The sequence below is a fragment of the Corvus hawaiiensis genome, chromosome 1, assembly GCF_020740725.1.
Source record: "Corvus hawaiiensis isolate bCorHaw1 chromosome 1, bCorHaw1.pri.cur, whole genome shotgun sequence".
In the NCBI taxonomy this organism is placed as follows: Eukaryota; Metazoa; Chordata; class Aves; order Passeriformes; family Corvidae; genus Corvus; species Corvus hawaiiensis.
In genome coordinates this window covers 71,146,648-71,163,041 of record NC_063213.1, presented here as the reverse complement: position 1 = coordinate 71,163,041, position 16,394 = coordinate 71,146,648, and the positions used below count along the sequence as shown (strand labels likewise).

Here is a 16,394-nt window from a genome sequence, read left to right as displayed (position 1 = left end):
TCAGGATACATGCAGAATTCAGTTACATATCCTCAAAAGAGGAGCATTTTACTTGGGAAATCCTCTTGGTACCTCAGGTCTGAAAGAAACTGGAAAGAGATCTCTAAATGAGAACATGCAACAACCCCTAATCTGCATAATTTCAACCTCACAGCACTGGTTATTGTGAGGAGTTCTGTTTTGATTCTTGAACTTAACAACCCCTGAGAAGCCTTTAGTCACAATGATTTAGTAGCTCTCTCGGTGGAACTACTTTAATAGTCTAATGCCTTTTAATGCCAGAGGGTTAACTGGGGTCTTTGGCCCATATCTTTGAGGGTACTGAGGAGAATAACTTGCACCAAAAGCAATGGGAGGTGAGACCCTGCAGACCTCTGGGGGTCTTTGCTGATATGCATCAGATGTTCTGTACAGGGGTAGTGGTCAGAAGAATGAAAAATACAACAATTACTGTGAGCCCATCCTGTCTGAGAAGGGCTTAGCTGCAAAGATCTTTACTGGCTCAAATTCAGTGATACCTGAATGCCTGGAAATGATTGATGCACCCCATCATTGTCTGATCTGCTCTGAAGGCTGGGGTCAGATGTATCTAGGGCTGTTATCACTGTGGCTTCTACTGGCTCTCCTTCAGGACTGACTGTGGGTCAGGACATCGTGCTTGGAGTTGGTGACTAAGCAGCTGCACAGGCAGTCCATGCATAGAGAAGGCGGACTTGCTGCCTCTGCTCTGTACAGTTTGTGTTTGGACGCTGACTCTTTGTCAGGTAGTTCCAGTTGTCCATCGGGCCATTTCATGCTTACTGCTACATCTCTGCTGGTCTGCTAGGCTGATGAAAACCTCTGGCAGATTATCCCATCCCTTTTTTCCTTCCTGGATGAGATTTCCTAAAGGAGAAAAGCTCAGACATTGCTTTCTCAACTTTTTCAGGTTCTGAAAACATTCCAGCTCAGGAGCCAGTCTTCATTTAATGGAGGCTGTAGTCTGTTTAAATGTTGATCAGAGCATTTGGCATATCCCCACAAATTTATGGAAGCATTCTCCTTGTGATAGCTTGGCCAGGAAGGGTTATCCCATGAAAGAAGAGAGAAACACTGCTTCAGGGTGGGGCCCGTCTTTCTCCACCTCCTGACTAATTCCAAGATATCCCAGCCTGTGCAAGGCAAGCAGATGTTAGAGATAGAAAGCTGTCTTGGCCCACATATGGCAAACCCACTTACTGGTCATTTATGAATGGGGTGGCTTGCCCATGAAAATCTCAGGTTCATTTTTCACTTCTGCCCCTTTTCTCTGCCAGTCCCAGTGTGTAGCCTTTCCACCTTGCAGCATGTGAGGGAGAAGGATCCACGGGGCTCTTGCTGGTGTGAGAAACCATGTTACAGTCTACTGGTTTTGTTCTACCCATTGGTGGCTTCTGGGCCTTGGGCAAGAAATTGCATGGGAGGACATGGGAAAACTTGTGTGGGAGTTCACGTGTAGGAACTCTTACATGCTAGAAGGTGTTGGTTACAGTGGAGAGAGGGAGCATAGCTGAGGACTTGCTCAGATTGACAGGGTGCTCCACCTCACCTTTCAACAGGGCATTACTATGCAGTGATGGAAAACAGCAAGCTGTGGCTGGCTTTGGCAGGCAGCTGCAAACTGCAGGGCTGTGTGCCTGCTCACCTCGTCACTTGCTCATCTGCACAGTCACTGCCTGCTCCTTGCTCCCAGCATTTGGTTGAGGAGAAGGGACACATCCCAATGTCTTGTGGCAGCAAAAGTTGTTTGTGGCGAAGTTCTGAAAGTTGAAAAATGCACCTCAGGGCAAATTGGCCCCACTGGAAAAGCAGTACATTTCTGTGACTATACTGTCCTAAGGGCCTAGAAAAGACAGAATTTGCACCTACATTGAAATTTCCTGAGGCAAAGCAGTTAAGTTGATGTCAGGGAAGTTCTGAGGGAATATATGCCAGAGCAAGCAAAATAAATCGGTGGAGGAATGATGTCAATATAGGAGGGAGGGAGAAAGCACGGAAACTGGAAGAAGGAAAGTCTTGCTAGATACTCAAAAATACTTAGGCTGTCACTGAAAAGAAGCTTGGACTAGAAAAGCATCAGAAGATACATGGTAAGGCAATGTTCATAAATAAATAAATTTTAAAAATAGAGGAAGAAATAATTGAGGAGGAAGACTAAGGAACACTACAGGAACATGCAGGAAGAAAAAACAGAAACAAGAAAGTGAATGGAAAATGGAAGCAAAAAAGCAAGGAAAAGAACAGAGGTAATGAGAATGGTCATTTTATCCTTTTATCTTGCATTGCTTATGAATTCCCTTTTGCAGATGGGTACTGGAGCACTGGTGCTTGGCCAGCTAGGCTGAGACCTTGGCAGAGGAGCAGGGAACAGCAAAGCTGGACAGTGCTGTGCCTGAAGAAGAGGGTGATCCAGCTTCCGCATTAGAAGGAAAGAGTGGGAAGGGAAGGATGGTGCTGGGGGGCCTTCTTTCTCTTCCCTGCTTACCACGTTTGATCCCATAAGTATCCTATGAATCCAAAGCCAGTTTTACGCTTTGTAGGAAGAAAGAAGAGGTGAGAAAGGAAAGACATAAAATTTTCAGTGTTACAAAGCCACATAGAGCCCTTGTTTAGCTTTGATCTCTGAGTTCAGCTGCCATAACCCAGTGTTGCACCTGAGCTCAGTGGTACTGATTAGGAGAGATCAAGCACTGTGCTAGCACAGCTCTGTGCTTCCCATCTCTTTACTTCCTTCTCACTTTATGCTGGAGACTTAACCTCTGTAATCAACCACTCCTGGCCTTCTTTTATTCTTAACTCCAGCGATTTAAAAGAATACCCCCTGTCTGGGGATTCCTCTTACAGTTCAAGGAAATACTTCTTCCCTTCTCTAATTAAGCTCCTTCCATGCACATAAAGCCAACTCCTTATCTGAGAGGGAGAGATGGCTGTAGGCAACATAAAGCTCATGCATTTCCCATTCATTTGCTCTATCTCTGCAAGCAAGCTCAGCTCCAAACAATCTTGGCATGAACCCTGCACACACCTGTGTCCAGGCCAGACCCCATCAAAATCTGAAAGGGACTAAGCACAGCAGTGTAGCCATGGTCTCCAGGGTTAATGACCAGTTTTCCAGCTGAGAGTGACTTGGCATTGCAATCAGGAGATGTTGCCAGCAGATATTGCCTGCCAGACTCGTTGGGCAGCTTGAGAGAAATGCTAATAGCATATTGCTAGATACAGGTTTCCCAGTCTTCTGCGGGGAAACTTCATGTTGAAACAGCAAGATGCTGCTATCAGCAATCATTGGTTAGAGGCTGAACTTTCCCACAAGAGAGGGGGAGATTATTTTTTTTAATACAGTATTGACAGGAACATGCTCCAGAACTCACCTGTCGTCTTCATTTAACCTCTTCGGGCAAGAAGGTAAAGATTCTATGTTGTTTTCTTTTTTTTTTTCCAAAATAACTGTGCTTTTTTTTTTTTTTTTCCTGATCCAAAGTACTCTACAGGCTAGTAAAGTAAACATCCCTTTTATATACTGGGCAGAGAGAGAGAGATACCTTTACAGGCTGCAAGCAGCAAAACACACTGCTAAAATTCAGCTGGCTCAAGAGCTCACACAAAGGGAGCTGGTCTTCAGTGGGACATGAATGAGTATTTTAGGGACACATTTAAAGATTCTTGCCTAAATTTCACAGGCTGTTGAATGTGATGTTTCCCCAGAACCTCTCTGCCACACGACTGATGAGCTCAGTGGCTGGTATGAGAAAGTAGATGCTTTTCTGCCTATGTCTCCAGAAGGGCTGAAGGAGAGGCTCTTTCAGAGCACCTCTACTCACTCTGGTAGAAATGGGCTTCCTATAAAGTGATGGTGCTGGTGACCTGGACAACCTGACCCACAGGATGAGAGATACAGGTTAATTTTCCTTCTTTACTCATGTTTGCATGGCACAAGAAAAAGCCTTGAAATGTTCACTAGACAAGAGAGAGGGCATGCAATTCTTTGACTGGGTTCTTAGGCATTTCCCCTTTACACCGGTTCTCACTGCCAGGGAAGTTGTTTATGTTCTTAAACAATGACGCTGTAAAAGAGAAAGGGTGGAGTGGTATTCAGATTTTGTTTTGCTAGTGGGGGTGCCAGTCTTTGCTATTAAAATAAGAGCTCCTGGGTTTGGCAATGATGTTTAGAGGCTTGCAGAGATGCCTGTGCAGCTGCACACAGGCACAGCAAATAACTTGCCACTGTACAGCCTGTAAGAGGCCAATGCACCTCCATGCCTGTTTATGCAGAAATAACTGGCCTAGAAAGAGGTATGTAAGATACCAGAGGGACTGATGCAAACTAACAAAAGCTTTCTGGCATAAAAGTAGCATCCTGAGAGGCTAAGTTGTTTGGAAAATGAACTTGGCACCATTTCACTTGAAAAGCTGCTTTGTACTGAAGTGTATTGGTTCTTAATTTAAAGCATGTGTTGTGCCACTTAGGGATGATCAGAATTGCTGTGTTGTAGGAAATTTAATTTTTCTTATGTGATGTTTGTCCCTTTCACTCCAAATCAGCACAGAAACACTTGGAATCACATTTTTGTATGAATGGTCATGAAAAATAAGAAAGTCACCTCTACCAATTTTCATGTGAGGAGACAGCACTGTCTGTCATGTTGTCTTTTTCTAGGATAGACCATGTAATTTCTGCCAATTCTATTTTCCTCTGTGTATGAGAAATGAATGTATATTAAAGCACCTTAATGGGACACAGATTGAATAAGTAAAACATGCAATGGGAATTATCATGTGGCATCAGGCAAAACAGGTTCCTTCTTACTTAACTTGTATGAAATACAGAATTACCTTAACAGCAAGGCTACAGCTTCCTTACCTTCTCCACCCTATTTACTGCCTTCTCCTATTGACTGAATAATACAGTCTAATACAACCATTAATTATGACAGTTTTCAGCACAGATTTTTTTATCCCTTGATAGTTTTTATTTTGATTTCATCTACCCTTAGCCAAAAACAAACTATAAAGAGCGAACAGATCATGAATAGTTATAGAAAAGGAGTGTTCATCATTTCACATAGCCGTGGAGGAAGTTTGTAATTTTTACGAGGTCTGTGGTATGCAGTGGTTTCTTCTGAAGGAAGCTATTTTCCTGGGTAGCTTCTTGCTCACATACTGCAGGGCCAGTAATTTCATTTGCCAGACTATGTTACAAGCTGCTGAACCATCATGAAAAGGATCTCCTGTCATCAGGGGCTCTGCACTATTAATAATACTCAGTGCAATTGCTGTGGCTAGTGCGAACAGTTGCTAGGAACTTCCTGGAACACTTCTTTTGATCCTGGATCATCCCTCCTTACCACTCCAAGATTATTTGAAAGTGACATTACCATTTGCTGTCCACCCTGTGGATGTTCTACAAACGCTGTGGTCCTTGCAGTAGTTCCAGGAGTCTGATTGAGTTATTACACAGATTACACAGAAGTCTTTGTGGTGTGGAATCATTAATATGCTTCTTCCCCCCCCCCCGTTCTCCCCCCCCCCCCCCCCCCCCCCCATTTTAGATTAGGAAAGTTCACTAAATCCTTTCACTGTACAGTAAGAAAGTTTCTCCACAAGCCCATACCTGCCCTCCCCGTCCTCTGGATTTCTAGGGCAGCTCTCTAAGTAGTTCCCACTCACAAAGCTATGGAGTTGGCTGTAGTGTTTGCACCTGGATGTCTCTCTGGTGACAGCCTGCTGGTTTTGCTAAAGGAGTGGCCACATCAGTGTGCCAGACACTCACTTTAAAACCTGTTCACAGATCCTGGGCTCTCCCTCCTTTCTTGGCACTCAGCCCTTTCCCTGAAGGGCGGGGTGGAGGTGCCTTCTTCCCACTGAGTAAGTTCATTAACTCTTTTTTTCCTCCTTGACTCGTTTTGAAGTTGGGACACACCTACAAAATGCCTCATGCCCTACATTTACCGTGACTGAATTCACAGCTCCATTTCAGATCTTTCAAGACATGTGGGAGTATAGCACTACAAACTTCAGCACTGAAGATGCACGGAGTTTTGTTTTCAGAAGGTTGTGGATAGTAGGATATGAAGGTGGAAGAAAAGAGAAATTATTTAGTGCAATGTCTTGTGCTCAGATGACTGCATTACTAAAAGGAAAATGAAAACCATGTTACATAAAACTAACATATTACATTACATATTACTAGCACCAGAGCTGAAACAGCTGTGTTCAGAATTAATGAGATAAAACTCATCTTTAATTTGTCTGTGCAGAGAACCCTTTGGATATTTCTCATCTGTTTTGTCCATTTGTATTAGGTCCTTATGTGAAGTACGTCTGGACTCCAGGGTAAAACAGAAGTCTCAGTATGAAACATCTATGAACTTTTCTTTCAGTGTCACAGGTTCTTTCCACAGAGCATCACTCAGAAACAGGATGAAGCATTGATTGTTGCTGTACTTTTTGAGTTAGTCAAATGGCAAGAATGTCTGCATTTGCCACATGTTGTACCTTCATATATTCAGAAACTTTACTTTTCCACCTCTTCCAAGACTCTGCAGCAATCTGTTTTAGGCTCACTCTGTTTTCCTGTGGTCTGAGTTCATTCCTGTTGTCTGGCACTTGCTGCAGGCTAAGATGGTTTCACAGACAAATGCTGCATCTTGGCTCAGCCATATCAACTCTGAATGCCCTGGTAACTTCTGGCACCCGAGTCCCAGCTTTCCACGCAAAGTCATGCCTGGCTCATGGCTGAGCTGGAGATAGCATGCATGCTGCATCTTGAGAACAGTGCAAGGCATTTTGAATAGCTCTTTGAATAAAGAAAACTCTGTGAAGGTCAGGCTCTCTGTGAAGGGAGGGAGCGATGGCTGTGGTAGAAGAACTGGGGCCACAGTGGGAGAGCAGGGTGACAGGAGAGTTTTGGCTGGAATAGGTTGCAGGTCCCCAGCACCAGGAAACCCCTTCCCCAGAGGGCTCAAAACAACTCTAAAAGGGGCACCAACAGCCCAGGACAGGCTGCACAACTGCCCTGCTGATAAAAGGTCCTGAAGTTCAGCTTTGCACCAGCCTCTTTCCACCTTTAACCTCTGGTGACACAGACTGGAGCTCCTCGTGTAACTTCAGCTTGCAGGCTGCAGCTTCAGAGCAGACAGGGCTGAGGAAGAGTAGTGCCTGCTGTGCTGTGGCCATCTGTGGGCACTGGGGAGAACCACTTGGCTGTGCACTCACTCCTTTTTTCAACAGAGGAGCTCTGGCAGCTTTCTCTGGACCTGACCCATGCAGGCCCCAGTGTGGGCTGAAAGGTAGAGACAGCCAGATCTGTGCCACGGGACACATGAAGGACTTGTCTCCATACTGTGGCTGTGTATTTTCCCCTAAGTAAATAATCTTTCTGGAGCACAGACCAGTGCTATTTGTTCAAAATATTTGTTTGATACTGAAAGTGATGTGGGTTTGTTTTGGTTTTTTTTTTTTTTAGGTATAATAATTCCAGAAAATTTTGTGTGATCCCACTGGTATCTACACAACACCTTTACAATTCTCCTAAGATTTGGGAAAGGAGATTCTATCCCCCTTTTTTCAAATGGCCTCCTCCTTGCAAGGACCAAGCTGAACTTGGTTCTAACTTGTCCTTAGTGGAGTGGGTTGAACAGAAATGACCCATGGGAGAGGTATCAGACTGTAATGTTTCTAGTACAAAGGTACAGAGTGACAGATATCATATCACTGAGCAGGAACTTACAGGCTTCTTTTCAGGCCTCTTGAGCTATTACTTTGTTCAGAATTTTTAATTGTGCATCCTTCCTCAGGCTGTGGCTCCTGGAAAACTCTTAAGAAGCTCAAAGTGTATTTCAAACTGTTAGTGTTTCCATATGTAGTTCAGTCTCCATAGCTGTTAATGACCTCTTTTCATGTATGAAGACATTTAATGGACAGTGATTTTATTTTTAGAAACCTGCTGTTTGAAACCCCCTCACCACAGCTCTGGTTACCACACATGGTTATATGCAGGCTTAGTTTCTGTCACCAGGTTTGTCACTAATGTATGTTGTTAAAAGAGGAAAGAGCTGATGCACCTCTATGCATCAAACCATTTTGGAGAAGGAAAGTGTTAATCCATACCTGTCTAATTTCAATACCATGAGTTGAAATAAGACACAGCATGGGATAAGGCAGAAAAAGGGTCCTTTCTGAGGAATTTACGTATGTTCTGAGCATGGGTCCCTTTTGCAGACCCTCTGTGTCTTTGCTCCTGCTGTGCCTCATAGACTGATCTGTGCAAGGCTGATTAAAACTCTCAGGATTTCGAAAGTGTTTATTATGGTCAGCAACCAGCTATGGGACAATTTCAGGGCAGACAGATGCTTCACAGTGTGGTCTAGCTAAGCCAGATACATTAAATTTCTTCATTCTTTTGTGCTCCCACTCAGCAGCCACTTCATGATGGACTCTGTATCTAGACCAGTTACTGAATTTTGCCTTGATCTCTACAAAAAGCTCAACAGAAGTGCAGAGGACACAAATATTGTCTTCTCTCCAATGAGCATCTCTGTTGCCCTGGCCCTGATCCATCTTGGTGCAAAAAACAACACTGCTGCTCAGATAGAAAAAGTGAGTATGAATGAACCATGGTGAGGTGCTTCCACACTGCTTGCTGTTCCTTTAATAGAAATGTTGGCCATCCCAGCACAACACATGTGTGAGTGTCTCACAGGAAGCCTGCACAAGGGCAGGCACAGACGCTGCCAAAGCCGTGCTTGGAGCACTATGATCCCTGCCATCTGCTGGTGTGAGTCTCATCGTGCCCCCCTGCAAGAGCATGGAGCAAGGGCCGACTGAGGGGAGGTCATACAGCACAGTGGGGCACTCTGGCTTTCCCCCAGCCTGCTGGCAGAATATCAGGCTTTGTTTCAGAATTATGGGCAGGCGTTTCCTTTTGTGGTTGCTATAAGAATCCCGAAAGTGGGAGTCTGGGTGGGCAGTGGGGAGAGCTGCAGACACCTGAAGAGGTTGCACCTGGGGGGCTGGAAGCATTAGCTCACTTGTCCCTTATGACATTCAAGAGTCAAAATGTCTCACCCCACAGAGACCCAGGTGGGCAAGGAGGAGGTGAAGAAGACCAGACACTGTGTCTTTATTCCCTGCAGTGCAAGTTCTGCTTTCTACAACCTTTCTTCTTCTTCCTTACATGAGCCCATGAATGGTAAAAGACCAGCCAGCAATCCTAAGGGAGAGGTTCTCGCCAGGGTGTGGTGGGTTGACCTTTGTTGTGCCCACCCAGACACTCTCTCAGAGTCTGTTCTCTTTGCACAGAAAATATCCCTGCAGCCCCCTGGCTACCATAACTATGCCACATCAATCTTTTAGACAGGGACTCCTGCTTATTTTAGGAAAGTAATGGGAATTGCCCAATATCAGTATCCTCTATAAAAAGAGAGTAAATCCATATATGATGCAACATTATTATAATGGAGACGCTGCTGAAAATTTTTCATTGAGATATTTGTGCATTAGAAACTAGGACTGGCTTCCATTAAGAGCACTGTGGTTTTGATCTGTTTCCTAAGTTGATACAAATGTTAAGAATGGTTGCAAGAAGCCAGTTTTGATGTTTTCAAAGAAAATTTATTTTTATCTCTTTGCTTGGGGAAACTTTTTGTTTTGAAATTTAAGGTAACTGTAGCAATGAAAAGACAAATCAAATATAAAATATCAAATATTTTGAGGTAGTGAAGGGTAACATTTTGAGGGATTAAGTGCAAGTTCTTCTTGGTTTGTTAATATAGAAATGTGAGTCTGAACATGAATGTATGAGCAAGTTCAAGTCTGTCATTTCAGCTGATGAGTGCAACTGAGAAAATGTCTTTTGTGAATCTACACACGTATCCAATACAGCGCAGCAAAGCTTTTAAACAAGGAATACGGTTTTATCCCAGTTACAATTGCTGTAAAACGATATCTTCAACTGCAGGTGCTCCATGTCAGGAAAGCTGCAGGAAGAATGAGCCTTGAGTATGATCACGAGAGTGCAGCCCCAGAAACGGAGCCAGAAGGAAGCCTGGAGGATCAGCCTTCCTTCTCAGAGGTGTGTTCTTGCGTGGGGAGCCCTGCCTTCACTGCGTGGTGGGTTAGTGCAGGTGAAGCAGTAGGGTTTGCCACTGGAGGGAGTCAGGATCACATGCTCGGAGTCTGCCTAATCTTCTAGGAAATGCCGTATACAAGGTGTTATTTTCTTAAGGGCCAGTAAGTCTGTATCAAAGCCTTCAGTGATCTCATCTGAAGGAGGATCAGGCTAGACAATCTTGGACTAGTTGGATTTAAAAATCAGTACAGCAGGAGTTAGCCTTATAGTGTTATCTAATTAAGATGCAAATTAGCAACCAAAGCTATACAGAGGAATCATTTTAATTGTTGTTCTTGTGCTACTCCCAGTGTAACAAGGAGGGAGACCTTAACCATAAAGCGTTCCAGGTGCTGCTTTTACAACTACGAAACCTTGGTGAAAAATACGTTTTAACCTTGGCCAACAATCTCTTTATACAACAAGGATTTGAACTCCAGCAGGTAAGTCACTGCTGTGGCCATGACCTCAAGCTTCCCCGTAACTGTGAGCCTCACTGTTGCCCCCTTGTGTGTATTTTGGAGCACCCGATGTACTTCTTGGATCCGTAGCTCTTGGGCTGGTGGGAAAGAGACAAAATTGTCAACTTCCAGTTATTTTATTTAAAAAAACCCAACAAGCCACCCTATGTTTATCAATGGCTGTAGAGGAAAAATAAGGCACTTTTGGCATGTGCGTACACTCAGCCAGAGGAGAACCTACAGCCAAAAATGGCCTATTCCAGCTGTCTAAAAACTGCCTACTTCAGGCCTTGCAAGTAGGACAGCTGGGGCAGCAGTAAGCTTGGAGAGGGGTTATCTCCTGGGGTGTTGTACAGGTTCATGCACAGGGCTGCTGTTCTGAACTTCTCTCTCCTTTCCTACTGAATGACTAAGTGGTCTTGAGACTACTTGGTATGGCTAACTTGCTAGTCACGTCTTTGCTTTTCTGTCAATTATTTCTGTCAATTATTTGGATACTTAAGCATCAAACAACTCATCTTGCATCTTTTTCTGTTTCTTTAATTTTTTATCTGGACCTCAGTTATGCAGTTCTCCATGAGAAGGCACTTTCTTCTGGTTTTCTTTTTACTTATTTACTTTTTTTACCTATGCAATAGAATAATTATCTCTTCTTCAAAGAACCTCTGAATTCAGACACTTGACAGTTCCAAAATGAAATTTTGCCTTATGGATTCAACAGGTCCCTCCCCATTTCTAAAATACTACTGAACTATTGATTTCCCTCAAAAGGCAATAAATGCTTAATAGATTTAACTAATTCATAATCTTTATTTTGCTTTACAGCAATTTCTAACGTGTACCAAGGAACTGTATGGAGCAGTGCTGCAAACAGTGGACTTCCATGATGCTGTTGAAGCTGCCAGAAGGAAAATGAATGCTTGGGTTGAAAGTGAGACACAAGGTAAAACAAAGCAAAACCATAGCCATTCTATCACTGCCTTCCGACATGGGTTCAACAAATGAAATTCCAGAATAGGAAAAGCAGAGACCTGTTCACATTTCTGTGTGTTCACTTGTTCACTCTTACGCTGTTTAAAGGTTGTTTGTCTTCCCATCCTCTCTTGAAATATTAGGGTAAGTTACCAGCTAAATTATTTCTGAGTTAAAGATGTGTTTGCTGCCAAATACTTTTGTATTCTCACCCTTATCATGCCTGGCCTGATAATTGCAGTAGTATCTATAAGGCTTGACCAGAAAAACTGCTCCTGCAAACAGCCATAAATGCAGATTCAGAACACCAGGGTGTTCAGTGACCCCCAGCTCCCCCATCCTCCCTGGCTGGTAACAGGGCAGAGGAATCTGCCATTTGTTTACCTATATTGTTTTTGTCCTTTGAATAAACCAAGAACTGTGTTTTTAAGCTAAATATCTGTTTTTAAGTTTTTCCAAAACTAAGTTCACAGACCAGTAATTAAATCTCAGTCCAGAGTCTTATTGACAACTAACAATTACTTCTGTGCTTCAAAATTGCCTTTAGGTAAAATCAAGGAACTCTTTGCCCCTGGTGTGATTGATGGACACACATTGCTGGTGCTCGTGAATGTACTCTACTTCAAAGCATCCTGGGAACACAAGTTTGAGGAAGGAAAAACAGTTCAGAGAGATTTTAAACTGAATCAGGTACATCTGCATTCTGTAAATCTTAACATTATTCACCTTAGATTCTGCGAGAATTGCAGAAAGCTTAACAATGTCCAGGGCTGAGCTGCCCTGTGAGTAATGAATGGGTGTGTTGGGAACTGAACTTGCCTCCCCTGCTGGGTAGCGGTGTTGGTAAGAGCTGTATTGCCTAACAGACTGTGTAATTTTCTTTTCAATAGAACAGAAAGAAACCTGTGCAGATGATGTATCAGAAAGGCAAATTTAAACTGGGCTACATTGAGGAGGTGGGTGCTCAGATCCTTGAACTCCCTTATGCTCAGAAGTCACTGAGCATGATCATCCTGCTGCCAGGCGATGTGGCTGATGGATCTGTCAGTGGACTGGAGCAGGTAAGGCAGTACATGTCACAGACGAGGCCTGGAAGTCAGTTGTCTGAATTAACACTGGGTAAAGATCTAAATTTTTCAAAGCTTCCTGCCTATTTTAATCTCCTTTCCCCCCCCATCTTATAGATTGAAAGCACAATTTCCTATGAAAATTTAATACTGTGGGCCTCTTCAGAGAAGATGTTTGAGACAACAGTGGAGGTTTACCTCCCCCGATTCAAGCTGGAAGGCACCTTTAACCTCAACGAGGCTTTACAAGAGATGGGGATGACCGACATCTTCACTGAACCAAAAGTGGACCTTTCTGCAATGACATTTGCAAAATCTCTGGTGCTGTCAAACGTTGTCCATAAGGCGTATGTGGAAGTCAATGAGGAAGGCACGGTGGCGGCAGCTGGCACGGGAGCTTCCATTGTGAGCAGGTCTCTGCCTCTCACAGAGGTGTTTATGGCTGATCACCCTTTCTTATTCTTTATTAGACACAATCCTACCAATACTATTGTTTTCTTTGGCAAACTCTGCTCACCTTAAAATCAGGGCCATTTTCTAACACTGTGGAACACCTGGATGAAAAGCAGAAATTGTATTTTTCTCCCAAACGCTTTCTTAATCCTTTGACAGCTAGTTTGTGCTTAAAAATAAACTGCAGCCAGTTTTGTTTAGAACCTATGAATCAGATGCTCTGCCCCTAGGCTCCTTGAATGGTAAATATTGATCTGAATCTAGAAAAGGAGTAAATTTTACCTTAAGCTCACTGGATGTGAATAACATTTTGTTTTCTTGATGTGCACATATGCTCCTGTACTCCTGCATCCATATGCATTCCCGTGTAATAATGATGCTGACAAGAGGGTTGAGGTGGGATGGAACCTCCGGAGATCAGCTGGTCCACCTCCCCTGCATGAGCAGGGCCATCTACAGCTGGTTGCCCAAGACAAGTCTAGATGCCTTTTGTATAATTCCAAAGATGAAGACTCCATCACCCCTCTGGATGACCTCTCCTAAGTCCGTCCTAAGTTCTCAAATAACTCCAAAGAGAATTTTGTTTTCATGGTGTCTGCAGGAACTGTGTATTCCTAAAGATGGTTAATTATTTATATAGTAAAGTAGGCTGCCTTTTATATGGGGAAAAATCAAACTATTTGTCTCAAGGTTTCAAAGAACAGGAAGAAAATGGTCTAAAGCATCCCACTGAAGTTACCGATGTGGAACACTGTAGCAACGGACTTTGAAGGAATGTGTTTTCCTTTTCCCATGCTGCTGTGTGGTGAATTTGAAAGTTCTGAGATGCAAATCTGAGAGACAGAGCTCTCTCTATGCTTTGAAAAATGAGGAAAGGTTTTGTAAAGTGCAGAATAATTTGTGGAAATCACAGTTAAACATTACCTGGGAATGTTTGTGGGAAAAAAATAAAACTTCTTGCTGGCTGATAGGGAGACATTACTGATAATTTGCTGGTTTAACATGATGTCTTCCTCAGAGGGATGAGGTTTAGCACATTAACATTTGAAATGTGCTTTTAAAATATATATATAATGGAGAATCAGTGAATAACATGTTTAATGCACAGAATTATACATGGCTTCAGAAAGGAAAAGACACACTGAAATAATGAGGTGTCTCTCCTAACTAGAGCATAGGCTGGCTTTAAACTTGTACATCCAGAAGCTAATTTTTCTTTTCTGAAAGAAAAATTCCCACATCCAAAATTTGTAGGTGTTTTATTTTCTTCTTGTCTAAATTTTTTATCAGCTAGCATTTTCCTTTGCTTGCTCTTAACTGTCTTGATGTGAGCAATCAGATGCTTTGCCCAGCTGAAATTCCAGAGCAAGGTAGGATGAGGTGTAAATTCCTGGAGAACATCTATCGAATGTATTCAAAGCAGGCCTTGTGAAAGCTGTTCAAATAGGGCTCCTGAAAAATGCCATTACAATGACTCTTTTTTTTTTTTTTAAATTGAAAATAGTACTTAACTTCTGTAATGGAGAAATTCATGTGGCTCAGGAGGTGAAGGGCCTGTATCCCATATCCTTGCTGGAATTCAAGCCTGCAGCTCTCAAGACAATGAACCAAGTGCTCTCAGGCACTAGGCTTTAGCATAGGCTGCAGGGCAAAACTGCCCACCTTCCATCTGAAGCCCTTACATGAAGGAGTGCAGCTTAAAGGCACAAGAAGAGAACTCCAGGACTGATAACTCTGCTATTCAATAACTTCATTATAGATGAGTTCTGGTTTCCAGGGTCTGGTGCCATTCCTGTTTTAGTCCAGTAACACAGAAAAAAGGATCTGTATGTGGGTGCCTATCCTAACAAAAATGCTGTGGAAGAATTTAAAAAACATTTTTCTGATAGCATGATTTTTCCCTCACTTTCTTAATATCTGCCAAGAAAAGAACATAGTGAATGAAATAGGTAATTTGTGAGCTTCCTCTCAGCTCTTCAGAGAGTGCTGCTGTGCAGCTTTTTCATCTGAATCCTTGGGCATGAAATTAAATGTTCTTAGTTGTGGGATGGCGAGTTACAGCTTTTGTGTAAGAGCACTGCCACCTACACATCTCCAAGATTATTTTGCATTCCTCCCTCACTTGAGTGCCACAGTTTGGAAACAGACTCCATCTTTTCCATACACTTACTGACAGTTTTAAACATGCTGGAAAAGCACTCCCAAAGGACCTCTGTCACAAATCCTGACGGATACCTTATCTTCTGATGCAATGCCTCATGAACCAGGTAGCTTTTGGCACAGCCTTAGTTGCAGCCTGCAACCTCACAGCACCAGCTGCTGCTCTGCCTCCACTCACACCCTGATAGCTCTTTTCCCAGGAGATCCCCACTGCAGCCCACTCTGCTGCCTGTCCCTTCTCTCCGCTGCAGTCTGCCAGCACGAAGCAGTCCCAAGCATGGGCCAGCAACGACCAGTCCTGCCTTTCCCACAGCCCTCAGCTTGCCAAGTGAGGAATCATCTTACTAAAATGTAGTGGGATGACCGCTGTGGGGAAAGGCTTTCTCAAACTAGAGTTTCATGACAGGAAATTTCCCTCAGTCGGATTTTCAGATTATTCATGCAATCATTGCATGTTATCTAGTGGGGGCTTAGGTGTATTTTGCTCGATGGGTTCAGCTGCTGGTCTTCTGTGAGAAATGTGTTATTCTGCTCAGAGCAGTGCTGAGCACAGCAGCTGTTGGCCAAAAATATGGGCATTGCTCAGCCCACAGCCACCCTCTAGACACCAGGAGGAAACACTGTGAGAAAACTGACTGCTGCAGAGCAGCCTCCATGGTCAAAGGATGAGTGCTTTGTCAGCATGGAGCCCATTTCATTGCTCATGAATGGTGATGAATATGAAGGATCCTGGAAGACATGCCCAGGGGCCTTGTCCTGGGTTGCAGTGTATTCTATTACCATCCCCATCAGCTGTTGAAATCAGGTGGGGCAGTGTTTCCTTGCCTCCTCCCCCCAGACTATCTTTCTGGCCCATCATTGTCCTGCCGCCTGACTCAGAGATAACTCCCTCCGGACTATCTTCTGTTAATGAGCCTAATCAACACTTTGCCTCATGACTCGTTACCCCATTGTGAGATGCTCCACCCAGAGGGAGGAACCAAGCATCCCATCGTGGATATAATCTGAGGCTGAACACCAGAGACACCGGCTTCCCACTGGATTTCCAGAGGACAGGAGCTACACAGCCACCACTGGACTTCCTGAGGAAGAGCAGACTGTTTTACTACAGGATCACTGCTTCAGAGGACTGCAGCCACCATTCTACCAGACTGC

The 16,394-nt window shown here is 43.6% G+C and overlaps 1 protein-coding gene across 2 annotated transcripts; it reads left to right on the top strand.

Moving 5' to 3' along the window:
- Nucleotides 1-3,264: 3,264 nt before the first annotated feature.
- On the top strand, nt 3,265-13,371 carry LOC125329117 (leukocyte elastase inhibitor A-like). 2 transcript variants are annotated; one of them, XM_048310556.1, is made up of 8 exons: nt 3,265-3,423; nt 8,439-8,616; nt 9,977-10,090; nt 10,438-10,569; nt 11,413-11,530; nt 12,107-12,249; nt 12,450-12,620; nt 12,744-13,371. In XM_048310556.1, exons 2-8 carry the CDS (start codon nt 8,446-8,448, stop codon nt 13,146-13,148), a joined length of 1,254 nt encoding a protein of 417 aa, XP_048166513.1. In that variant the 5' UTR covers nt 3,265-3,423; nt 8,439-8,445; the 3' UTR covers nt 13,149-13,371. The 2 variants fall into 2 exon arrangements, with proteins under 2 accessions (XP_048166513.1, XP_048166508.1); XM_048310551.1 differs by having other exon boundaries at nt 8,436-8,616.
- The last annotated feature ends 3,023 nt before the right edge of the window (nt 13,372-16,394 follow it).

Excerpts from the sequence above, each read along its gene's own strand:
- LOC125329117 (XM_048310556.1), top strand. The coding sequence starts at position 8,446 with ATGATGGACTCTGTATCTAGACCAGTTACTGAATTTTGCCTTGATCTC. Across the intron at positions 10,091-10,437 it reads ATCAGCCTTCCTTCTCAGAG|TGTAACAAGGAGGGAGACCT; the intron begins GTGTGTTCTTGC and ends TGCTACTCCCAG. Across the intron at positions 10,570-11,412 it reads AAGGATTTGAACTCCAGCAG|CAATTTCTAACGTGTACCAA; the intron begins GTAAGTCACTGC and ends TTTGCTTTACAG.